General features: G+C 40.9%; 2 protein-coding genes across 4 annotated transcripts in view; one reads left to right on the plus strand and one right to left on the minus strand.

The window, feature by feature from the left end:
• The first annotated feature begins 593 nt into the window (after nt 1-593).
• nr1i2 (nuclear receptor subfamily 1, group I, member 2) lies at nt 594-12,914 on the plus strand. The gene is made up of 9 exons (XM_004551375.2): nt 594-765; nt 1,594-1,823; nt 4,721-4,851; nt 5,096-5,265; nt 6,504-6,820; nt 6,898-7,043; nt 9,881-9,997; nt 10,193-10,298; nt 10,388-12,914. Exons 2-9 carry the CDS (start codon nt 1,642-1,644, stop codon nt 10,542-10,544), a joined length of 1,326 nt encoding a protein of 441 aa, XP_004551432.2. The 5' UTR covers nt 594-765; nt 1,594-1,641; the 3' UTR covers nt 10,545-12,914.
• Nucleotides 12,915-13,995: 1,081 nt separating this feature from the next.
• Nucleotides 13,996-26,550, minus strand: part of gsk3ba (glycogen synthase kinase 3 beta, genome duplicate a) — a 35,466-nt gene continuing 22,911 nt past the window's right edge. Inside the window, exons 4-11 of one of the 3 annotated variants that reach the window (XM_024805328.2) lie at nt 25,710-25,820; nt 24,000-24,130; nt 22,482-22,588; nt 22,173-22,270; nt 21,961-22,068; nt 18,578-18,764; nt 18,075-18,173; nt 13,996-17,313 (exon numbers count right to left, since the gene is read on the minus strand). In XM_024805328.2, coding sequence (XP_024661096.1) covers nt 17,279-17,313; nt 18,075-18,173; nt 18,578-18,764; nt 21,961-22,068; nt 22,173-22,270; nt 22,482-22,588; nt 24,000-24,130; nt 25,710-25,820 — 876 coding nt within the window. In that variant the 3' untranslated portion in view covers nt 13,996-17,278. The remainder of the gene's footprint in view (nt 17,314-18,074; nt 18,174-18,577; nt 18,765-21,960; nt 22,069-22,172; nt 22,271-22,481; nt 22,589-23,999; nt 24,131-25,709; nt 25,821-26,550) is intronic. The other 2 variants (XM_012919152.4, XM_004551379.6) reach the window with 2 other exon arrangements.

Here is a 26,550-nt window from a genome sequence, read left to right on the forward strand (position 1 = left end):
TGTAGGTGTTTTAATTTATGTCATATTTGCTACATCTGTTTTTTTTTATTTATTTATATTTAGCTATGTATTTCTTTAAAATGCATTGTGCAATTTATTTCAGTTTTTGAGGGGAAAATCACTCTGATGATGATGAAGCCTCAAAAACTAATTCAAACGTGATAATCCAGTGTTTGTTTTTTGTTTGTTTTTGATTGATTGGATTATTACAGATACCCAGCAACACACAAGCAATTAAAATAATCGCAGCTCAACATTAAATGGTGCCATTTTCCATAATGACTTTTGGTACTTATTATATATTTTGATTTTACAACGTGCAGCATGAAGACTCTTAAACAGGATTATAACTTACATTAAAAGTTCTTTTTTTTCACGTTTCCACAATTATTCAACGAAAAATTATGTTTCATCACTTTTGCAAGAAAATCGTGTCCTTTTTTTCTGTGCTGATTCCATTTCCGATTAAATATTTGGATTCGTCCTGTGTCGCTCCATCCTGGAAACGCCCCTGCGTCCGTGATCCGCGTCTACGAAGTACGACATCAGTAGGCGGTGCTGGATTTTACACAGTTTCTTCGGCTGCAGCCGGTTGTAGTTGTGGCAAACTGCCAGTATTAAACATTAAGCTGGTCGAAAGCTTGCACGACGACCTGTTAACGATTCTCTCCCCTGTTGGTCATGCTCAAAATTCCCCCTGATTAAGCGAAGTGAGGCGGGCACCTGTGGACCACGTACAGCTGTTTTGACATCTGGAATCATCAGGTGAGTGATTTGAATGACCTAAGCCAGACATTTAACCAGGTAAAGGAAGGAAAAGAGTTTACTTTATGACAACCTGTGTGGACCTGTGCACACCTGTTAGACAGGTCAGGCTTCAGTTACAAACCTGCCTGCCTGCAGGGTGGGAGTAAAGTAGGAGCACTCCCAAACAAGCATGTTTTACACGCTGCTTCAGTGGAGTGTGTGGAGTTGTGTATGCTTTAAAGAAACACAACGACTTACGTTAAAGTTGTGATTTCAGTGTGTCAGTAATTCGGAGGGATTTGAGTGTTAAAATTAAAAAGGTTGCATTAAGCATTGTTTACTGGCAGAAAATACCTGAAATGTATGTTGCTAAATCATTAATCAACAGTAGCCTGTGCTTGTTTTTTGTGCAACTTACCGTTTTTCCACTGGAAAGTATTAAAAAAAAATAAAAAATTGAAGAGTCCACATTGTTCTTTGCACTTGAACATTGTGAGCTGTTCTGTGCACTTCAGAAAATTGCTCTTGCTCTTTGATGAAAATCAAGGTGATCTCCTACTGTGACCATTTAGCCACAATGAATAGGGGGTTGTAATAGACGTAAATGACTCCACAAGGAGCCTTTAGTCATATCCAGGTATGCGTCACTGCTGGAAGCAAATGGTTCAGCCACAGTATTATGGTCATATCCTTTCATTTAAGAGTATCATAGCACAATAACGTAGGATATACAGTGTGTATCCTGTACATTAACTGTGACGTAGTAGTGCTGATAGTAGTTAAACCTAAGCCTGATCTCACAGGGAACCTTTCCATTTCTTACTGAATCAATCTTGCCCAGAACAGATGTGAAGGCAGTGACGCCAGACTAATCTGATTATCTCTCGGGTGAGAATGAGCGAGAAGGCCGCTGGAGTGCAGATCATCAGTGAAGTGCTCGCAAGGCTGAATAAAGAGGATGAGGAGGAGAAGCTGACAGATGATGAGGAGTCCAGAGTGTGTGGTGTCTGTGGAGATCTGGCTAATGGTTACCACTTCAATGCCTTGACCTGTGAAGGCTGCAAGGGCTTCTTCAGGTAAAGCTCTTCAACATTTAATAACATCATGAATCAAGCAATAAATGGCTGTTTAAGGGCTTTTAGAAAACAAATAGTCCAGCTTCTAGAGTTTCTCTCATGTTTTTAATTATATTTAGAAAAATTTTTGTCATGAAAAGAATCCCTTGTGAATGTGAAATGACAAATTAGTGATCTTCCTTCCGAGGAGCCAGACTTTCTTGTAATCTTTTAAAGTGGTCTTGAGCAATAGTTCTCCAGTCTTCCAGAAGGTCTTCCAAAAATTTTCTTTTGACATTTGCTGCTTTCTCAGTCATTTTCACTCACTCAGTTTTTGTACCTGATGAGCATAAAAGGCTCCTGGTTGAACTCAAACCAGTGTTTTGTCCATACATAACTAATAACTTAGTTCATCTAATAAGAAATATTAGATGAAAATTTGGCATATCTCAGCAGTGTGTCCTTAAGAATTTTCAGTAGAAGTAGAAGACAAAAGAAGAAGTGGCAGGGTTAGAAAAACTCCATCATCTCCAGCAGATGAACAGTTTCTAAAAGTCATGTCCTTGAGAAAGAGGAAAAAATCCAGCAAAGACCTGACACAGAGAGACACAGAGAGATGCATCTGGCCCTTCAGTTCATCCATCTGCTCTTAAGGGAAGAAAACATGCAGAAAAGGTGGAGGTATTCCAAATTACACAAGAACTGGACTAAACATCAGTGGCAACTGGTCTTGAAATTTGTGGCTCAAATCTCTGTTAATAGGTCAGGAGAGAGGTACACAGCAAGTGCAACATATTTAGCTTCATACCACAGTCATTAGTAAAACATCCAGTGGTGTTGGGAATCTTGTCAAAATTAATATAATTATGAACACAGAAAAATACCATCAGATTGCTTTTACCATCTGGAAAGCATCTGATTGGCATCCGCTTCATTTTTCAACACAGTGATGCCAAACACACTGTAATGTAATAAAGAGTACAGGCAGTCATTAATACTTTTTTTTTTTTGGTGGTGTGGGGGATGTTCATGGCATTTAATTGGCTGCTTATATTGTAAATTTTTAATATCATATAAAGTGAAACCACATTTCGGATCTTTTTTTTTCATGCCCAAAAAGTACTTTTTAAGTAGTATTTATAAGTTAATTTGAATTCAGTTCACCTGAATTCAGCACCTCTGTACTTTTAGCACCCTGTCAACCAAATAAACAGACACGCGATCGTGAGGACCGGATATACACACATACACACAAGCACATTCTCTATACTACATTTATACATATACTTGCATCTTGCATAGTATCTATATACATAGATATATACATAGATACAGTGACTATCTTGCTTTCATAGGCTCAAAATGTGAAATAAGCTCGACACCGTCTGCTCTGCAATCTGAAGGCCACCTCAGTTCACTGTGACCTGAGTAACCATGAAGTTGTAGGAGGTTGTAGGATGTTGAATTGTATTCTTTCTGTGGCACATGCAGGTTTCAGAAGACTAGATTGTGACTTGTTGACCTAGTTAGGACTGGTGTAGTTGTGTTCTGAATAAGTTGAACTCTTTTACTAGGACGGCTCACAAACAGGAAATGACAGTGGTCTAGTCTGCTCGTGATAAATGAAAACATGATTTACTCTGAGTCAGAAGCTTGTTATGTTTGAAATGTGTTGTAACTACGTAACAGATATATTAACTTTAACACTAATCACATTTTCAGTTTTCCTCACATTCAGCTGTAAAACGTTTAAAATTATCTGACCTTTTGTTTAAAGAGTTTATACAACGAGAAGCTCAAGATGTCTGTCAGATAGGAAGCTGTGTGTCATCAATGTGTTATCATCATCATCAATCACTGCGAGCCCAAATACTAGAGTTTTGTAGTATTGAAGTTAACCATTTATTTTAATGGCTTTTATTTTGATTTTTAATTGAACATTATTATACTGTTCACCATATATGCTCTCTGAACTGTCTCATTTAGAAGTGTGCTCAGTTTTGTTTATTATTTGACTTCTTTAGGCCAAAGTATTCTTTATATAAACCTCACTTTGCTGCCACCAAAGCTCTCTCTGTCCCTGTTATTCAGATGGGCTGCTGTCGGTGAGCTGAGTGGTCAGATAACATTCAATTTCTGGCATAAAAGGTGGTGTCAGTGTGATATTCTCATCTACTTTGGTTCTTAATTTGACCTTCTCTAATTTCAACACCTTCACAAATTAAATCCACACAGTGCACACAGTACAGACAGTTCATTAGGTACAGGTTGCTAGTACCAGGGTGGTCTCCTTTTGCCTTCAGAACTGATTTATTTCTTGGTGGTATAGATTTAACAAGGTGCCGGAAACATTCCCCAGAGATTTTGGTCAATTTTGACATGATAGCATCACACAGTTACTGCACATCCATGATCTCCCAGACCACCTCATCCCAAAGGTGCTCTATTTTACTGAGAGCTTTTTATTGAGGGCATTTGATTACAGGGAACTTGTTGTCATGTTTAGGAAACCAGGTTGAGATGATTTGAGTTTTATGATATGGTGCATTGTCCTGTTGGAAGCAGCCATCAGAAGATGGGTGCACTGTGGACATGTCAGGCACATTACTCAGGTAGGCTGTCATGTTTAAATGATGCTCAGTTGGTACTAAGGGCCCCAAAGTGTGCCAAGAATATATCTTCCACCCCATTACACCACCACTACCAGCCTAAATGGAGTGGAGATCCATGCATTCATGTTGTTTACACCAAATTCTGACCCTATCAAACAAATGTTGCGGCAGAACTTGAGACTGCACATTTGTTGTGCAATTTCAGTAAACTTGTGCAAATTGTGACTCATTAGATATTTGCATTAACAAGCAGTTAAACCTAAGGCATGAAGCTGTTATTTTGTGAGTGGATGTTTTTCATTTCAGACGTAACATAAAGAGGTCAAACCAGCTCCGTTGTCCATTCCTGAATAAATGTGTTATAACGAAAAACAGCCGCCGGTCTTGTCAAGCCTGCCGCATGCGCAAATGTCAGGCCATTGGCATGTGCAAAGACAGTAAGTAACATCTAAAGGCTTTTATACTTAATGTTTAAGTCACTGTAGGAAGTGTGTGGTATTATAAAAGGTGCACCCATCAGTTTCTAGAATGCTTGTTATCATTTTGCATGTTTACATCATGTCATACAATAAATTGATACACATAATTTTCATGCCTTGAGAAGAAATTATGAATCAGATCAGGTTGTTTTATGCTGACATGCTTGACATAGTAAATGCTTGTATTTTTGTGCTTGTTCAGTGGTCATGTCTGATGAAAAGGTGCAGGAGAGGAGGGTCCAAATCAAGAAGAATAAGATGCTTAACTCCCCAGTGGAGCTTTCATTCCAACAAGAAAAACGTATTCAGGAACTGCTCTTTGGTCACCGCAGCACATTCGACTCAGCATTTTCCCGCTTCAGCAGCTTCAGGGTGTGTGAGTGAATGCATGCAGTTTCAGCTCTTCATCATTGTTACGACCCGGCTCAAAAGCCGCAACATAAAAAAAGGAGATGAATAACAGAGTGTGGGTGAGAAGAGGTTTCATCCTAAAATGGAAAACCAGGTTGGCTAAAATGGCTGGTGCCACCAAGGCAAAGACTAGTGCACTGCCGGAAAGCTTGCCTCAGGTATGCTTTTATCCACACCTGACTAGGTGTGGCCAATTAGCACCAGCTGAAAACACTGAGACGATTAGAAGCTGCAGAGGGACGTAACACCTCCTCCCTTAAAAGGGTTCCTCTAGGACCCTTAAATTTATTAAAAGCCCCTCTGAAGCCTTCAGTTCCTTATAATTAAATAAATAAAAGTTAAAGCTAACAGAAGCACAGTGTTCACGTTATAGTTGGCATCTCTAAGCATGGATGGGCATGAGGATTTGAAGTTGCCACACTGAACAGACAAAAAGTAACATGTGACCAACACAAAGGAGCACAACAGTCACAAACCCAAAATGATTACCTGATCTGCTACAACACAAAACCAAAAGTAGCAACAAATAATCACAACTAAGTGATCTGTTGTCTCCACCACACAAACAGTCACATACAAGTGGCCCTATACCACAACAAGTTACTTTAATCCAAAAAGTTCAGTAAATCAAGCGTACTAGTGACCAACCACAAACTGGAGAGCTATGGCCACACAATGATCACATCAAGGGTGGCTCAGCACCCCACAGTGTTATTGCCATCACCTGGCCAACAACACTCACAAGTGATCCAACAAAATAGCCATATTCCCCACAACACTAAAAGGTCACATCACAAAACACTCACCTCACAAGGATCTCATTAGCATCCATCCACACTGACATATGCACACACAGGGTGTGCACACAATGCCAACTTAAAAACAGCCTACCTGCCTCAGCTACAGACCATAATCAAGAATGGTCTCAAACCTCCTACCAAGTTTGGTGCCACTGATTTACTATGTGCAACTCCCAGCCTAAAACACTAAAAACAACAAAACCCTTACTTTTCCTACCCTAGTCTTCAGTGGTGTACCAGGCTCGAGGCAACTTTAAACGCGAACTCGAGAGCAGGCAGCAGACCAGAGATATAGTCTCCTACCAAACTCTGAAGCGTACCCCCACCCAGGATGGGTGGGGGTACGCCCAATCATCATCTTTGTTTTAACTTGTGTAATTGATCTTTGATTTTTTTCAGCCTATGGACCGAAACATCCTTCCTGTGAATACGCACAAGCAGACGGCAAGCAAGCTCTTTAACCCTCTGACCGAGTGCCCTAGAAACGGCTGCAGCACTGCGAGTAAATCTACCACCGAGCCCACATCATCGCCATCTGCCACCTCATGCTCTTCATCCTCCTCCTGTTTCCACAGTTCCATTAAAAAACAAGAACACCACATACGGAATGACGTCGAAAACAGATGTGTTTTCACTGCTCTTCCGCATGTGGCCGACCTCACGACTTACATGATCCAGAACGTCATTAGCTTTTCCAAAAGTCTCCAAGACTTCCGGTAAATGTGTACATCAACGGATATTTATATTCAGTCGGCACGTTTTCGACACTTGATGTCAAACTGGTGTCTTACAGGTCTCTTACCATGGGAGACCAAATATCTCTGCTGAAGGGAGCCACGTTTGAAATAATGCAGATCCGCTTCAACATGGTGTTCAACTCAAAAACGAGCACATGGGAATGTGGCCATATTACATACTGCATAGATGACGCTGTACGAGGTAAGACTTCTTACAGTTGGATGGATTAGATTAGATTAGATTAGATTAGATTAGATTAGATTAGATTAGATTAGATTAGATTAGATTAGGTGAAGTCAGACTGTCACTTAGAGTGGCCACTTTCCTGAACACTTGTGACAAAGCATCATTTAAAGAGAGATTTAAAAAAAAATTCTGAACAAAGTCAGTCAGTGGGACTTGACCTCCAGACCTGAAAAATGAGACCTATGCACAAGTGGCAAAAACTGCAGTTCCTCTAGGTGCCACTTGAGGCTGGCTCAAAAAGCAAGTCAGTTCCCAGACTCCCACGTTAAAACTGCCAACCAGTTTAGCAAGTTTACAACCTGGTACAAAAAAAAAGTTTTGGCTTCTGTGGATAGTTTCCTGCTTCATGTGTTCTGAGGTGAGAGGTTTTAACCACTCACTCACCTTAATAGTTGAGTTTGTTGAGTTGATTGATACCTGTCCTGGCAGTGATAGGTGTCTGGTAGGCTTGATACTACTTGCAGTAGCTAATTGTGATGTTGTATCATCTGGAGCATTTTTAATAGTTTATCTGACAATTATTATGGCTTGCTGTGTGTTTCAAACCATCCCAGAAGAGAAGAGCATGTCCTGGATAATCCTCCTTTCTGACATGTAAATTAGAAAAGTTGAACTTCATGTTTTATACAATATGGCCTAAAATGAGCAACTGACTCTACACACGCAGGAAAATCCAATGTTAGGCTTATTGCTGAATCTAAATAGGTGTGAATGGTTGTTGCTCTCTGTCTGTTAGCCTTGCGATGTTTGGTGTAACCGTCCACTATTTCATTGGCACCTGGAATAGGCTGCAGCCCCGGGGTGAGCCTGAGTTGGATAAGCATGATGAATGAATGAAGCCTCAAGTGGTCATTAGAGGAACTGCAGTTTAGTTTTTGACACTTGTTTTCTTCATTTGTCTCTACATTTGACGCTGCTTACCAGAGGATAGTGGAGGATTAGGCCTAATTAGCTCCCTAATCATCTGCTGTGTTAGCAATCTCGAGGTGCTTTTTGGTGCTGGCAAAGACTGCAGCGGTGTATGAAAGCTTTTGCTGAAAAAAGTGTGACAATGAGTGGCTGTGCAGTTTAAAATGCTGACGTACTCCAAAGAGTGTGAGAAACTGCAAATGTAGGTGCAAATTCTTTGAGTTCTCACTGTGTTTCACTGTTCATAAAGATGGACTTAGTGCTTATAACCAAGTCAATATACAAAAATACAAAATGCATTCAGTAATGGAGACAATTATGGTCTGTTGTTGATTGAATTGGAGTAACTCTGAGGTGTGTGTTGTCTGAGGACTCAAAGTAACGTCCCTGATCACAAATTCTGTACACCTGATTAAATAACATGTAACGTGTACTGAATGACCTTTGCCCCCGCAAAATGTTTTTTCACTTGATGAACACGTTGAGTCGTTATTCTCTGATCTCGCTAGTTTTTTGCTTTTAAACTATATGTAACGTTGCAAACTGTTATTAAACAGGAGTAAAATGAACAAAGAGAAATTTGACGCTCCTAACATGCATGCACATGTTGCACTTTTATTTTTGAAGCAGTCAGACAACAGTCAGTCAGTAACATGTCCAGTCTGTTATCACTCTTGTCACATGTTCTCACACGGTGGTGTAATATGACTCCTTAAGAAACACTCACTGCAATGCTGTCAAACTGGTTTTTACTTCTTTCGATCCAAAGTGCTTCACAAACGCGCTGTCTGAAGGTTTCCTTTTACTATTAGACAAACAGCTCTTAGGAATAAGGAATTCACACTGAGCACTAGGTGAAAGTTGAGATTACAGGGAATATAGCTCTGTTTAATTTTCAAGGTGCTGACCTGCAGTTTTCACACTGGATAAGGTGTGCAGCTACAAATATCCATCACAAAGGTGTTTGCTCTTCATGCTACTTTACTTGCGAGTTAACTGCTCAGACTGACCTATAAGTAGGTCACACAGAGAACAAACACTAAAAATAGCACTTCCTTGTTTTGTTTTTTTTAAAGGAATGAAAATACACATAAACCATAAATGACATTTGAACTACAGGGGTCTTTGGTATAAATGCTTTTATAAATACTTTGTATTTTGTTTATAATCTGTTAGATATTATTTTTTTGGGACTGGTGCAATCTGTCTGGCAAAGCCAAGTGGAATAACTATACCTTTATTTCATCCACAACAACAGAAATCAGTATAAAATGATGTCTGACTGATTCCAGTCAACACACCAAGGATATCCCGACTATTCCGCTGGCTTTTAGTTGTCTTTATTGGTGCAAATTCCTTTCACCGTTTCAGTGCTCCTAGGCTAACAGCATGTCAGTTACATTTATAAGCCTTGTGTGTTGGAAAAACTGTAGGGAAGTTGTGGCAAATCACCACCCCTGCTTTTTTTAGAACTTGTGCAAAAATAGTTTTGCAAGAATGTCTGGAAAATCCTGCAGCATGTTCTTGGAGCGCATATCTGACTGGCATACGTGTTTTGTGTATTTGGTGAATATTTACTGTGTAGCTGGTAGTTTTGAGCTCATCGTTCTCCCTGATTTTTTTTTCCTTCCTAATTGTGGATAATTCTGCATGAATGAGCTTTTAGATTGTGGTTTGCCTGTACATGTGTTGCACATTTTCACACATAAATCCCTGCCAGAATCACCTTGATGGTAGCTCACTCGAAAGTGGGAACTAAACATATCCATTTGAATCTGTTTCTTGGAGTGTGGAGAAAAGTGGGAACAGATCAGACCTCAGTGGCCCTCAGACTGTCCTTCCGTATCTGTCCTGCTCCTGACCCGTTTTCCTGTGTTTTCCAGCGGGATTTCAGCCATGTCTGCTGGAGCCTCTGTTCAGATTTCACCACACCCTGCGCACACTGGGCCTACAGGAGGAAGAATACGTTCTCATGCAAGCCATGTCTCTGTTTTCTCCAGGTGATGGTCGTTCTTCAGCAGTTCATCCCAGTCCTTGCTAGGACCAAATCAATAATTAACCAACCCTGTAAATATTTAAACCCTACAAACAGTGTGCATTTGTACCCAGCCCAAAATAAAAATGCATTCTCAGATTTTCCTCAGGGCGAAGTGGCTTCAAATTAAAAGAAATTTGTTTTTTACTTGATTTGCCAGACCGTCCAGGCGTGCAGCAGCACAGCTTGATTGACAAAGTTCATGAAAACTTGGCGCTGACGCTAAAAACCTGGATTGACTGCAGGAGAACAGGTCCAGAGAAACAGTGAGTGAAATGTCAAATTCTCGCCCCTTTCCAGTCAGTGTGAAATGTTTTTACATACTGCAGTTATTGACTTTTCTATTGTATTTCAGCCTGCTGTATCCCAAAGTGATAGCCTGCTTTACAGAGATGAGAACAATGACTGAGGAATACAGCAAACAGATTCTACAGATCCAGGACATCCAGCCTGACACCATCAGTCCTCTCATAATGGAGATGGTCAGTAAAGGCTCCTGTAATGACTTATGAAGAGTGTGCTGTACATGAGCAGCACAAGCACTGTTAATGGGGACGCTTAAATGAAAGTATCCTATTGTTATTTTACATGTGTCGAAAGAGTGAAGACTGGACTCGGGAGACAGACACTATCTCTACTTTTAAGATTAGGCTTAAAACTTTCCTTTTTGCTAAAGCATATAGTTAGGGCTGGACCAGGTGACCCTGAATCCTCCCTTAATTATGCTGCAATAGACGTAGGCTGCCGGGGATTCCCATGATGCATTGAGTTTTTCCTTTCCAGTCACCTTTCTCACTCACTATGTGTTAACAGCAGTGTTGGTCAAGTTACTTGAAAAAAGTAATCAGTAACTAATTACTGATTACTTCCCCAAAAAAGTAATCCCGTTACTTTACTGATTACTTATTTTCAAAAGTAATTAATTACTTAGTTACTTTTTAAAAACACGATTTACAACCTGAATAGGTGATAAAGCGATAGATCTTTCAGCCCAATTCTACTTTTTCTACATAATCCATCATACAAAATGTAATCAAATGGAAAAGTCTCTTTATAAAACTTGTTTTATTAGTTTTAATCTTTTAACTTTATGCATCAAGCAAAGATTTAATTATATGCAACATTCTCTGACTTGAATAAATTAGTTTAACATTTAAACCTATTATCTGCACATTCCAGCACATAAAATAAAATATTTTTTGTGTTTACACTCACTCTTTCAAATAGATGCAAGTAAAACACAGCAGAAAATAAATAAAGTCAAAGACTCAGCGGTCCTGTTGCTCTATTTTCACCTGTAAAGCAGGACTGGGGGTAGGCGGAGGTTTACCCTGGTGCAGGTGTGCCGCGGTCAGTTGAAGAATCCGCGAGTTTCTCTGTGAGTTTCCCATTATGTCATAGCGCACTCGGTGCTTGCTTGGAAGTTTAGGGGTTTTTTTCGCTGTAAAAAGTTTTCTTCCCACGCACGATGGACACTAATATTTTTGTCACTTTTTATGGAATCAAACTCAAAGTAAGGTCAGTACTTCCACGCTTTAAACGCTGCACGCTCATACTCTCTCCCGCAATCGATATGTGATCCATTGTTGATCTGCACACAGCTGTTGTCACTAACGGCGCACTCGCTTACGTCACTGTCGTGAGACATTCTCGCAAAAAATCACGGTTTTAGTAACGCAGTAACGCAGCGTTCCTACGGGAAAGTAACGGTAATCTAATTACCGATTTTGCAATAGTAATCCCTTACTTTACTCGTTACTTGAAAAAAGTAATCAGATTATAGTAACTGCCCATCTCTGGTTAACAGACCTCTCTGCATCGAATCATATTTTATCCTGTCTTCCTTCTCTCACCCCAACCGGTCGCAGCAGATGGCCGCCCCTCCCTGATCCTGGTTCTGCCGGAGGTTTCTTCCTGTTAAAAGGGAGTTTTTCCTTCCCACTGTCGCCAAAGTGCTTGCTCATAGGGGGTCATATGATTGTTGGGTTTTTCTCCGTATCTATTATTGTGCGATCTACTGTACAATATAAAGTGCCTCGAGGCGATTTTTGTTGTGATTATATAAATAAAATTGAATGGAATTGAATTGTCTTAAATATTGACAGGACAAAAATATATAGGTGAGAGGGAGTGAACGAGTGTTGTCAGTGTTGTGACTCCGAAAAAGCTGCTTTTTAAATGTAGAATTTTGTTGTTGGTCTAGTTTTGTGCTTTTGGTGCCTTAATGTTCATTTATTGTAAACCGTGATGAATGAAAAATGCTTGACATGAGCGTTTCTGATGGCATATAAAGACAAACACTGCCCCCCTCTGGCCACACACAGAAAAACAGATTCTCTGTGAGGCTGATCTGCACTGCAAACATCTGGACTGTCCTGAAGTTTTGTTGATCACTTTTGATCTAATGGATTAAATAAACACGCCCCAAGGGAGGAACTTTTTATTTTGTCAGTTCTTTGTCCACCTTAATTTGTGATGGCAGACTCGAGTCTTCTCTTTGCACTAAGGAGAACTTTTTTCATTATGTGACTTTGAGAGTTGAGAGTTTTGTTCTTCAAGATTTCTGTGTACAGTACCCGGCAGTTGTTCCATTTGATTCAGATTAAGCAAAAGGACACAGTTTTTTACTATTTTTCTTTCAAGAACTAAGAACATCCAAAGCGATTTTCAGCTATTGCCTTCAGATCATCATTAAAGGGCAACTTTTAATGGGTTTGGGTTGAACTTGAAACTGGCACTCTAACTGAAATCCTTGGATTTACCTGGCACAGAATACCTCCACATTTGTTTACTTTTATTTACTATAGACTTTGTGATTCACTGTTGATGCTTCTGTTATCTCTGTGCATCATGTTGTAATAAAGATATTCTTTTTTCAAACATTTATTTTAAGCCAGTGCATCATTGAACCATTAGCAAGGTTTCAGACTCTTAATATGTAAACATAAATCTGTGTGAATCTATATGATCATATGAGTTTTGCCATGCTGGTTTTGTAATATACACAAAAAGACACTCACTAAACACTTTAACAGATATGTTGTGAAAGTATCAGGCTGGTCATGGTTTGTTCTTCAGAGTTGACCTAATTCTTTGTGGCACAGGCTGAAGTGCTGGAGACTTGATTGACATGACAGCATTACACATCTGGTGACTGCGGAGGCCAATTAGCTACAGTGACTTCATTGTCATGTTCAAAAAACCAGTTCGCAAAGAAAATATCCCTGAAAACTTTACACCACCAACAACCTGAACTGTTGATACAACGCAGGAGGGATCCACGCTTTTAAGTTGTTCACAAAATTTTTTAACCCTACAGTCCGAACACAGCAGCAGAACTTGAGACGTCAGGGCAGATGTGTTTTTCCAGTCCATTTTTGATAAGCCTGTGTAAACTGTAGCCTCAGTTTTCTGTTCTTAGCTGAAAGGAGTGACATCCAGTGTGGTCTTCTGTTGCAAGGTTCGATGCGCGTGCATTCAGAGATGGTCTTATGTATCCTGGTTATATCCACTGGATGTTTTCTCTCTCTCTTAATAATTCTAAGATAAATCTCTGTGAACTCTAGAGATGGTTGGGTGGTAGAAATCAGTTTCTGTAATAGTCAGATAATCCAGTCTGGCACCAACAACCACACCACATTCAGAGTCCCCATTTTGCCCCATTCTGATGCTCTGTTTGAAGTTCATCAGGTCTCTCGACCATGTCTACACACCTAAATGCACTGAGCTAGAGCCATGTGATCAGCCGAATACATATTTGCATTAATGATTAGTTGAGCAGGTCTACCTAATAAATTGCCATTTACAATATATAATATGTGTCCCTGCCACTTCAGCAATGTACATACATGTCAGATATATTTAAGCTGCCACTACTTTGGTTTGAATTTTCTTTAACAAAATCGATCCGATGTCTACAAAGTGACGGGAACAAACACAGTAAAAGAGTCTCAAACAGACAAATTTCATGATCATTTCCAGGCTATCCTACTCTTTATTTAATGCAAATTACAGTACCAGGGAACTATTCCTCGGAGCACGCAGAGGGAATATTTACAGAGGCGCACATTTAGCATACCTTCACAGAACAAAAGGAAAAAACAAACAAACAAAAACAAACAAACAAACAAAAAAAGAAATCGAAATTTCAGTCACAAACAGAGGCATTCAAGTAGTAGTACTGTTATACAGGATGTTTTTGTAGTATTTTCTTAAGATTCTTCTTTTCTATTACCCCAGTTTAACCCAGTCAGCATGACACTAGTGTATATGTCAGTATAAGATATTATACTAGCTTATACACTTTTATTCTTTTTTTGGTAGCCATTGTGGTGCTTTAATTGAACTGGAGTAAGAGGGCAGGGGTGAAGTGGTCCAACCTTCTGGTGGAGGGTAGCAACACGTTCATGAATGCAAAATTACAGCAAGCGGGAGAGACAGGAGAAAGGCTACATGACTTGACCCCTTAGGTGCTACTGAATTTCACCCCCCTGAATACTCAAGAGCAGGAGGAGAAACAACGAAACATCCAAAGAGAAGAGAAGAAGAAAAGTTATTGCCTCTGAGGATGGCTCATCACAACATGATGGTTTGGCTTTGGTAACAGAACCAACACTGCGAGTAATACAGAAACTGCACTGTATCGAATATAATATATGAGGCCTTTTTTTTTTGTTTGATTTTTTTTTTTTGTTTAAAACCCTGCTGCCGTCCACAGCACACCACCCACCCACTTCATACCCCAAATCTGTGCCAGGACTGCAGTACACGTGTATGTATGCGTGTGTGTGTGTGTGCCCCCCAAGATAAAACATCTATTAAAATAAACACCTGTCTACTATATCTTCAGTTAAAGAAAAAAATATCCTTACAATTAACAATGTCTGTATATTACATTTAGTGTGCAATGAAAAGAGCAGGAGGGAGAGGATGTGCATCGGGTGGAAGAGGGGGCGCGTGAGTGAGCACGCGGACAGCAGGACATTCAACAGCACCAAAAGGGAGAGTCACAATATCAGAGGGGGGCGGTGACAGTGGGGGTGGGGGTGTTGATGGCGTGGGCTGGGTGAGGGTGGAAACAAGGCGAAGGTGTATGAAAGCAAAGGCACTCCAAACTATAGTTACACTATACATGACTAGTTCTTGTTACAATAATACAGCTGTAATCTACTGTACTGTACAGGTAAGATTGAACATATGGCTGGATAAAGCTGATCATCGTCGTCGTCATCTACAATATCCATACACAACATCAGTTTTGCCCTGATTCTGTTTTTTTTTGTTTTTTTGTTTCATTTTTTTGTTTGTTTTTGAATCTTTTTCATCCGTTCCCTCACCCTTTGTCATCTTTGTTTTTGCTCATAAACAGTACATGGGTCTGCATATATACATACCTTGAACACAACATGGAAGAAAAAAAAAATCAACATAACAACATAAAAAAAAACAACATACAAGTCATACAAGTCAGAATTTTGGTGAGGAGCATTTATACTGTATGTACAAATTCAGTTTTTCTTTCTTGTGTGTGTGTGTGATTTTTTTTTGTTTTCTGAATTTTTTTTTTTGTTGGTTTTATCTTTTTAATTTTTTTGTTTAAATGTAGTGAGTATTCTCCGTAAATAAGACGATTCGTCAGACTGTACCGAGTGGCTCTATGTGCTGCGGGGGTGGAGGGGGACAAAAAGAAAGGGGCGCTCCGGTCGGTGGTCGCAGCGCACGAGGCAGCCGGTGGTGCGCCGAAGACCGCGGGCTGAGAGTCGAGCGTGAAAACCAACCTCGAATTCTTCACAGAAACGGCGAGAGAAAGAGAGAGGGAAAAGGGTGGGGGACACGTTTGTCTAGACGCTGCACTGTCACAGAAACACTGTTACAGACAGAGCCGGTACAAAGACGGGGAATAGAGCGATGCCCTAAATCCATCTACAGCCTTAATACAGACGACACAGGGAAGTGGCTGCTGGAATCTAACCACACTCCAGCAAAGAAGAGAACAACAACAAAAACAGAAATAAAATAATAACAAAACACCACCTTATCTAAATCTATTGTCTTTAGGCAGCGGCAAATATTGCCACTGCTCTGCCAGATATGAGCTCACCATAAATGATTTCTGAACCATTGTAGTTAATATACATATATCTATATATACTTTTTATACATAAGGAAAAGTAATATATAAACTGTGTGTGTATGCATGTCTGTTTTGTATTGTATGTATATATTATACAAGCACACAGGACCAGATACATGTCACATCCATCACACGTGGCAATCCAAAAGACGTCTGCCCAGGAGTACAAAAAAAAAAACAACAAAAAAGAAAATAATTAAAAACAAAGTTGAATAAAACAGATCGCCAACCATTTTTAAAAATAACCCCAGGCAAAGAAAAAAAACAAAAAAACAACACTGTCCAAACATGTCCTCCCAAAGAGGACTGTTTCTTCCCACATACACCAGGATCATCATGCATCCATGTGTGTGAGGATGTGTGTGTTTGAGGGTGTAGGTGTGTGTCTGTGTGTGTGTATACGCGTGCGTGAGCCTCATGCCTTGTCTGCGGAAGTGGATGTGAGAGGGCTTGGTGGCCCCCAGGTGATCCTACCATACTCAGGCCATGCACTACAGAAAGAACCAAAAGGGGGGCGGGGCTCGTTTTTGTTTTTTTCGAGGAGGAGGGGTTGGCCAGGGGACGGAGGGGTCAGAGGTCAAAGGATGCAGAAAAATGGAACAATGGAGAGGGAGGCCAGATAGAGAAAGGGCAAAAAAGGGGGAGAGCTCAGGACTTTTCTACAGATTGTCCTCTTAGCAGGCTAGCATTGTGTATACGTGTACAGTGTACTTTTTAAATCAACAGTACAGTCGATAACATCTTCGGCCCTGCGCTTCACTTCCCTGTCGAGAGGGCACGGAGAGGCATCTTTGACGGAGGATGGAGAAGAGTTCAAACAGCTTTATGTTGAGGCCGGGTTTGGGGATAAGAGAGGCAGACTGGGGATGCTAGGTTTGTGGTCAGTTAGCTGTCGAACCCGGCCTGCTTCAGCATCGCTCCGCTGCTGCCGGGGAAGAGGAGCAGGGCAGAGCTGAGCTGAGCAGAGCTCACCCCCTGGCCAGGGCAATGGAGAGGCTGAGGGCTGGGGCTGAGACCGGGGCGGGGCAGGTGCTCTGTGGGCTCAGGAGGTGGAGTTGGAAGCTGAGGCAGAGGCGGTGGTGGTGGTGGGGCCTCGCTCTGTGCTGCTGCCATCTATGAACAGGAAGAGGAAGTGCTCAGTTGAACAGCTGGTTTAGAGATAAAGGTAGAAAAAGAGTTACAGAGACACAATGAGAGCGAAGGATACAAATCTGTGTATACAAACCACACTGAACAATATAAGCAGCAAATGTGAATCGATAATGCTACGCAGGTTAAACATAAGCATACATGAGAAGAAAGGAATTTTAAATTCTGGAAAAACACACAATTTAAAAACAATTAGAAACCCCATGGATTGATGGGAAAAAACACTAAACTTTTTTTAGCAGTTCTTTGAAGTGGAAACGCAATAATTAATGAATGTGAAGTAAGCTAAGCATGTCACATGACTGGGAGTGAGTTTGGGCCTATGGTGTCGGGCAAAAGCCGCTGCTGTAATAGAGCACAGTGCGAAGAATTTATAGCAAAAAACAAAGCAAGGGTGTCACAATTTAAAAAAAACAAAAACTCAATTATCTTGTTTTATTAATAATTAAAAGCCAAACTCACAGCTGAAAACACCTAAGATACTGCCAAACTGAGGTGGCATGTTAAGTAAAGTCAACCCTTCGACGAAAACAGCATGTGTTGTTGTTTGCAGCGTTTAGTGCTCGGAGACATGAGTGCAAAACAACTTCTGGCTTAAGTTAAATTGAACTTAAATTGAACTAAAGAGGCTGACCTTTAGGGGATGAAATTGCTTACTGCTAATTTGAAAAACAAAGCCACAACCAGTACTTCAAAGTAATAAATATAGAGCAGCTAACCACATAAAACAAGGGTCTGACGGAGGTAGCGTGGCTCTAACCTGTGGTGGCAGATGCATTGGTTGGGGTAGAGGCGGCAGCCTGGCTGCGGGCGTGGGCAGGGATGAGTATGGAGGCCAAAGAAGGATTACTAGATAGTTCTAAAAGAAGAAGAACACACAATGCATTACCACATTATGCTGTTACAAAGTTACCTGCAGACCAGCGATAACATAAAAGTGGCGTTTTAAGATGTGCTTAGATTTCCTTACGGATAAATGCTACTGTGAATACGAGATAACCGATATGTCCCAGAAAAAAAAAATATTTAAATGTACTTTATATTCTTCTAAAAAATCTGTTAGATTGGAGTATCTAAATAAAGTAAAGTGAATTATTCAAAACAGAAAAACTTTAAACCCTCAGGGCTTTGGATCCCCCTGAATTTGTTATTTTAATATTCGTGTTTAAACCGTATTTACAATGCAAATGGGACTTTGGGAGAGGTGTTATTTTTTTAAATGAATGGTTTCTCTTCCGAGGAATGCTTTGTGAGTGCGCCTACCCTGGGTAGTGAAGTTGAAGAGCGAGGGCTTCTCTCGCCCGTTGGGCAGTTTGATGCTGGGGTCGCGCAGCTCGTCAAAGAATGAGTGTGCGCATGCCTCTAGGGGTGTTAGGCGGGCCGTGGGCGTGTACTCCAGCAGGCGGGAGCACAAGGCGATGGCCTCCGGAGGCGTACGTGGTCGGAACACCTGAACGTCAATTCGAATCAACAATGAGAACATCACGAGTTTCCAAAGAAAAGAGACATTTCAGTATTTTTAGCACAAACGCATATACAACACACACACACACACACACAGAGCATATGACTGGATGAAAAATGAATCTTTACTAATATCCTATGAAAGCTAATGCACTTTGACCAATGCATTTTTTATGGCGTGCTATGAATGAATCAGTGGAAGCATATGACTGCTGTAGCAGTGAGTAGCAAATGAAATGCAGCTGCAGAGAGCGACCACAGCAAGGCACGTCGGAGGTGAACAGGAGGGCCTGATAGCCCTGCTCCCTCCTGATTGGCTAATTGCTTTTTCAAATAGAAGAGCTGTGCTTAGCTAAGAAAGAGAGACTGTCCTTTAGATTTTAAAACCTGTTTAGTTCTCAAGATGAGTTAAAACAAGCAACGAGGCAACATCGTGATGTTGGGAGGTAGGGTGGCAGTTGATGAAGTAACTGACTGAAGCAGGATAGCACAGGTTTAACATCAGTCCACTCTAAAACATCAGGCAGATCTTATATTTGCTTTGAGCCTGTGCCAAAGCTCTGATGCTGCTGATAATAGGCCCAGATATTGTGCTACAGGTGGTCAAGAACAAAGAAAGTGGTTGTTTTCAGCTCGATGAACCAGTGCGTCATTATCAAACTCCTCCCTGAAGCAAGTCTTGCAACTCGGAAGTCGTGGTTAAATGCTTCAGTTGTTTTGAAGCATCGGGTAAGTCAACTTTCATTTCAGGGTTAACTGCTACTTTAAAACGGCATGTTCTGAATCACCAGTCAGATCCGGTAACAAGTGTTTAAAATGTAGAGTTCTACCAGCGATGGTGTTGCATCCTTCTCCCTTCTTGCTCTTATAAAGTCTGATATTTTTTTCTTTGTTCAAATAATTATTGGGACTGAAAAAACTTAAAAACCAATAAAATATAGAAACTGATGGGTGCACCTACAGTGACTTACAGTGGGGCAAAAAAGTATTTAGTCAGCCACCGATTGTGCAAGTTCCCCCACCTAAAATGATGACAGAGGTCAGTAATTTGCACCAGAGGTACACTTCAACTGTGAGAGAAAGAATGTGAAAAAAAAATCCATGAATTCACATGGTAGGATTTGTAAAGAATTTATTCGTAAATCAGGCTAGAAAATAAGTATTTGGTCACCTCAAACAAGGAAAATCTCTGGCTCTCACAGACCTGTAACGTCTTCTGTAAGAAGCTTTTCTGTCCCCCACTCGTTACCTGTATGAATGGCACCTGTTTGAACTCATCATCTGTATAAAAGACACCTGTCCACAGCCTCAAACAGTCAGACTCCAAACTCCGCCATGGCCAAGACCAAAGAGCTTTCGAAGGACACCAGGAAAAGTATTGTAGACCTGCACCAGACTGGGAAGAGTGAATCTACAATAGGCAAGCAGCTTGGTGTGAAAAAATCAACTGTGGGAGCAATCATCAGAAAATGGAAGACATACAAGACCACTGATAATCTCCCTCGATCTGGGGCTCCACGCAAGATCTCATCCCGTGGGGTCAAAATGATCATGAGAACGGTGAGCAAAGATCCCAGAACCACACGGGGGGACCTGGTGAATGACCTGCAGAGAGCTGGGACCAAAGTAACAAAGGTCACCATCAGTAACACACTACAACGGCAGGGAATCAAATCCCGCAGTGCCAGACGTGTTCCGCTGCTGAAGCCAGTGCATGTCCAGGCCCGTCTGAAGTTTGCCAGAGAGCACATGGATGATACAGCAGAGGATTGGGAGAATGTCATGTGGTCAGATGAAACCAAAGTAGAACTTTTTGGTATAAACTCAACTCGTCGTGTTTGGAGGAAGAAGAATACTGAGTTGCATCCCAAGAACACCATACCTACTGTGAAGCATGGGGGTGGAAACATCATGCTATGGGGCTGTTTTTCTGCCAAGGGGACAGGACGACTGATCCGTGTTAAGGACAGAATGAATGGGGCCATGTATCGTGAGATTTTGAGCCAAAACCTCCTTCCATCAGTGAGAACTTTGAAGATGAAACGAGGCTGGGTCTTCCAACATGACAATGATCCAAAACACACCGCCCGGGCAACAAAGGAGTGGCTCCGTAAGAAGCATTTGAAAGTCCTGGAGTGGCCTAGCCAGTCTCCAGACCTCAACCCCATAGAAAATCTGTGGCGGGAGTTGAAAGTCCGTGTTGCTCGGCGACAGCCCCAAAACATCACTGCTCTCGAGAAGATCTGCATGGAGGAATGGGCCAAAATACCAGCTACTGTGTGTGCAAACCTGGTAAAGACCTATAGTAAACGTTTGACCTCTGTTATTGCCAACAAAGGTTATGTTACAAAGTATTGAGTTGTATTTTTGTTATTGACCAAATACTTATTTTCCACCCTGATTTACGAATAAATTCTTTACAAATCCTACCATGTGGATTCATGGATTTTTTTTTCACATTCTGTCTCTCACAGTTGAAGTGTACCTCTGGTGCAAATTACTGACCTCTGTCATCATTTTAAGTGGGGGAACTTGCACAATCGGTGGCTGACTAAATACTTTTTTGCCCCACTGTATAAATTTAATATAAAATTCAGGACTGACTTATTCAAAATTGGAGAAATAAAAAAACCCTTACTCTCAGTTAAGGATGCCAGTTGTCTGGCTGATGTGATTTGGTCAAGACTCTCACTAAACATTTAAACAAAAGCATCTTTGGCAGCATCAACACCAAGAAATCACACAACTGCATGGCACGTTCGGGAACACTGAGAAGGATTTCAAGGCCTTCATCCATCGCCCCCCCCGAGTTTGAAACAGTTGATGCAAAAAAGTACACGGCGCCTCAGATTCGTTGCCTGGTGCTCAATATTTGATTTGCACATCCGCACATTGCTGCTAGCTACCAGTCAGCACATCTGCTCTGAGCACGAGTGCTGCTGATTCCATAATCTCGATCTGAGGGAGATAAGTGTGAGCTGAGTTCAGTAAATTTTCAGTAAATGCAAATTCTTTGCATCTTTTATTTTTTAGAACTCTGTGCATTTATGGCATTAACTATTTCACATGCAGGTCTGTTAGATGAAGATGATGATGTTGGATGGTTGCGAAGCATGCAGGCAAAACAGGAATGGCAGAATGCTTTTGCGGTGGATCTTAAAGAAGTAAAAGGGCTCCTGTACCTGTTGACTCACCTTAGTCCATGGATGTGCCTTGATCTGGGGGAATTTGAATTCAGTGTAGTTGGGGTTCATCTCACGGATCTGCTCTCGGGTCGGGGTGCCGAGAACCTGAAACACACGGGTGGAACCATTAGCCCGAGTAATATTACATCCAACTTGAAGCTGTATTTGTTTGGGAATATTGGAATACTCTCGGTTAGTACGGTCATTACCTTGATGATTTCCACCAACTGGTCCACTCCGCTGTCACCAGGGAAGATCGGCTGTCCCAGGAGCAGCTCTGCCAGTACACAGCCGGCTGACCACACATCTAAAGGACAAGGCAGGAGTCCGATTGTAAAAGCAGAAGAGGAGCAATGACGACTTGCTGTAAAGCTTATAAACTCCTTTGAGTGCTGAACCAGAGTAGAAAAGCACTATATAAGAACCAGTCCATTTATCATAAGTAACACACGATCTCATAATTTCCTGATGAATGTGCATGTGTCAGGCAGCGAGAGTTGTTGCTCGAGTTAGCCTACCTATGCTGGAAGTGTAGTCAGTGGCACCAAAGATCAGCTCAGGGGCTCGATAGTAGCGAGAGCAGATGTAGGACACGTTAGGCTCTCCACGGACCAGCTGCTTAGCGCTGCACACAAAATCATAGCAAATAATCATCATCACCACCATCTGCATACTTCAAAAAAAAGGGAAAAAATGAACCTGAAGAAACACCCAGTACTGAGGATTTACACGTGTGATAAAACCTCAGTGGACTTCATATCCAATCAAACACACAGCTAAAAGGAAGATTTCTACATTTCTGCTACAAATATAATCAGCATTTATGCTAACGAATGAAAAGTAAATAAATCATCTGTTTTCGACAACGCACGCTGATCTCAGTTTGACTTTTGCACACTTTCTAGAGCCTGTATAATGCGCCTGAAAACAGCTCCCACATTATTATGTTGCTGGATTTAGGCGTTGCATTCTCCATGGCATTGTTTTGATACGTTTAAGCAACATTTATTACGACATTTTCACTCCAGAGGTGGTTCACGTTTTTCCACTAACAAACTGAACAAATTGGACAGTTGGTTGAAAGTCTTCTACAGCACATCCCAAAGCTTCTCAGTGGAGATACAGTCTGGACTCTGTGTGAAAATGATGTCTCGTGCTCTCTCAACTACTCTTTTCACAATTTAAACCCAGTGAATCCTGACATTGTCATCTTGGAATGTGCCCGTTCCATTGAACAAGGAAAAAACCTGATTATTCGGCACGTTCAGGTAGCCGCTGTCCTCATGTTTGGGCAGATAATGTTGCTGAACCTAGACCTGAGACACTGAAGCAACCCCAGATCATAACACTGCTTCCACAGGCTTGTAGGGCAGGTACAGGTATGATGACAATGATGGTGGCTGCATCACTTTTATCTACCTCTCTTCAGGGTACAGTGTGCTCATCTCCCAGGAACAGAGTAAACCTAGACTCATGGCACCACATGACTTTAACTATGGCCTCACCGATTTTCTCAGTTCAACCAGGCAGCCACACAGTGTGCATCAGCTTAAGGGTGAAACTCTTCAAAAGGAAGAGAGTAACATTTGGGGAAACAGACTGACTAGGTATGTTTAGAGCTGGAGACTGATTTCATTCTCATGCTCATAAATATAAAGTCATATGAGAAGAGATGTAAACAGGGGTCAGTCTCGTTTGCTTAATTCCAACATGATCTGGTGTAAGAATGATGTACAGCAGTGTTACAGGGCCTTTTTCTTGGTTGCGCATAGTTACAGTGTGTGATTTGCTGTCTTCAGGACACTGCTAAATACTGAGGATGAGCAGCAATGTTACTTAGAAGCCTTCTGAAACCTTCACACAGATCCAGAAGACCCATTCCTTTATTTCCACTGTCCACGCTAAGCCAAGCTAACTGGTTGCTGGCGCTCACTTTTTATGTTATCGGACATCACAGCGGTACCAATGTGAACATCTTTTGTAAATGCCAAGAAAAGAAAAAACTCAGATCAGTGTAAAACATGACTGTCCCTCACCTGCCAAAGTCACAGAGCTTGAGAACAGCCGTCTCTGGATCCAGCAGCAGATTCTGGGGTTTGATGTCCCGATGGCAGATACCAAACGAGTGAATGTAGGCCAGGCTCCTGAAGAGCTGGTACATATACAACTACACAGGAAAACACACACACAAATACACACACAGAGGTTAGAGAAACAGCAAACTTCCATTACAGCACTAAAATATAGAAACTCTGGGCTGTATTTCAGCTCCAGAGAATGAGTTTTACAGCAAATGTTTAGACTCCAGTTTCACACACTGTTTCTTTTAACTCCTAAACATTGTCACTCAGCTTTTGTAGAGATAAAATTAAGTATATGAAGTGTTTTTATAGACACACACGTTTTAAAATGAAAGCAAATTTTTAAATCCAAACTCATTTCTTGTTTCAAATTTGCCGCCTCAGGTCAATCTATTCTTACAAATAAGATCAAAAAATGTTTTACTTGTTAACACAGTGAACTAGTTGTTTAATCCTAATTAATAGTACAATGGTGGATTTACTTTCAAAGAGAACTGAGCAGAGAATTTGCTCAGTGGAACAGCAGGTGTAGTAAACAGTAGGTGTGCTTTATTTTTAATTGCTTCATTGATACAGAAAAGTCCTTCAGATGGAGGTTTTTTTGTGCCTCTGCTAATTATTCCCAATTTGTTTCGCACATCTGTCATCTAAGTAAGTCCTAAAAAGTAGCATCTCATGTGTGCACACACGATGCAAACCAACAAAGCAGTAAAGTTTCACATTGTGTAAAAGAAATCTGAAGACAGAGATTGTTTCTGAGATTTTTTAGGATTTTTAGCTAAATCTAAGATCTGTACAAAACACAACGTTAAAAAGTTAGTAAAAGTCGTCTACGGGCAAAAATAGATGGGATATGCAAGGACAAAAATGTTCATTTGTTGAGCTGTTTATATTTAGTGTTTAGCAGTGAAGCTCTCAAAATATGATAAATTAGCTTTTATCAAAAACAAGCTGATAACACAGCTCAGTGAAATCTGGATCTTATGATGCTGGATGAAAACTGAGCCCCATAATCAACTAGAAGAGTTAAGCCACATTTTATACCAACACAGCTGTTTAATAAAAAAATGTTTTGATTTGATAATATTCTTTCTGTAGAAAAAAGAAAAATACGTACTTTAAGAAATGTGAAGATAAAGGACACATAGTGGGGTAGTGTGGTTAAAGTGGACCTACAAGCAGCTTGTCTCATATTAAAAGTATAACAATTCTCCAAGCCCAAATTTATCACGACTGATTCACACACAAAAAGCCCGCACCCCATTTTACTGATATATCTACAGTCTTTATACTTGCAGCTTTCACCAGACTAACTCAGATTTAACTAAGTTGCTGTAACTACCGGTAAGAATTACCAGAGATATTCGATTAACTATTATGTATTTCAGAATTGTTACATGGTCATCTCATAGTACATCCGCCCATGCTCCGTTTTAACCTTCTGTTTACAAAGAGATACCAATCAGAAGTAAGCAGGATTAAAGGAAGGCTTGCTAAAGCGAACTGTTTCAGTCAGTGGATAAACCAAGGAGCTCCACCAATGAGGATTGTTTTGAAAGTTACTATAGTAGACTCCAAGAATAAAAAATATGAGATTGGAAACATGTCCGTCAAGTTCACTTTAAACTGTGTTTTTCAGCCTTGTTAAACAGACAGAGCTTTTACCTTCACATAAACCATAGGCAGAGTCTGTTTGGCTCGGCTGTAGTGTCTGGCCACTCTGTAGACGGTCTCAGGCACGTAATCCAGAACCAAATTCAGATACACTTCATCTTTCTGTCGGTGAGAAGCAACAATAGAAAAGAAAAAAACATGGTTACACTGACAGAAATCATGTAAACTGTATAGAAAAGACACTTGTAATCTAAACATGTTAAGAAAAACAACACAATCTTGGAAAATGCATGAATTTAACTCAAAACTTGTGATCTAAATATGTATCCCCATCCTATTACCCTGTCTCTCTCCTCTTAGCTGTGATGCATCTTTTCCTAAGAAAGAAGCCGTATTCATGCTGATGTAATTGATGCTTTCTTGCAGCCTAACTGGGAATCCATTGTATCTCTCCCTGTGGGCAGGAAGCACACAACCGTGCGTCATAACGGCCGTTGCCCCGACAGTGGCCGCAGACAGTGATATCATTTCCTTGTTTCCTGGTTGGACGAGACCAGTGCTGGAGGGCGGGGTTGTGTACATTGAACTCTGGAGCGCACTGACCATGAAAGGATGCTGTATCTGGGGGGTTCTCCACCCAATTATTCTTAGACTTCCCATTTCCTTTAAATATGGCCAGAATGAGCCCAAAGTAAGCCATTAGAGTGTCTTGAGGAACTCAAGCTTGGGAGGCTGTAAATCGTATAAGGCTAAAATGCAAGAGTTAAGAAATACTTTAAAAATTCAGGAGGAAGGTTACTCACAAACGCATACGTGACGCATTGACAACTAGCCTGCTCAGGCTCTGATTGCATGCTAGGAGGAACAGCAGAGGCCTCTGCATAAAACACTA

The sequence above is a fragment of the Maylandia zebra genome, linkage group LG16 (assembly GCF_041146795.1).
Source record: "Maylandia zebra isolate NMK-2024a linkage group LG16, Mzebra_GT3a, whole genome shotgun sequence".
In the NCBI taxonomy this organism is placed as follows: domain Eukaryota; kingdom Metazoa; phylum Chordata; class Actinopteri; order Cichliformes; family Cichlidae; genus Maylandia; species Maylandia zebra.

Excerpts from the sequence above, each read along its gene's own strand:
- nr1i2 (XM_004551375.2), top strand. The coding sequence starts at position 1,642 with ATGAGCGAGAAGGCCGCTGGAGTGCAGATCATCAGTGAAGTGCTCGCA. Across the intron at positions 9,998-10,192 it reads CATGTCTCTGTTTTCTCCAG|ACCGTCCAGGCGTGCAGCAG; the intron begins GTGATGGTCGTT and ends TTGATTTGCCAG. Across the intron at positions 10,299-10,387 it reads AGAACAGGTCCAGAGAAACA|CCTGCTGTATCCCAAAGTGA; the intron begins GTGAGTGAAATG and ends ATTGTATTTCAG.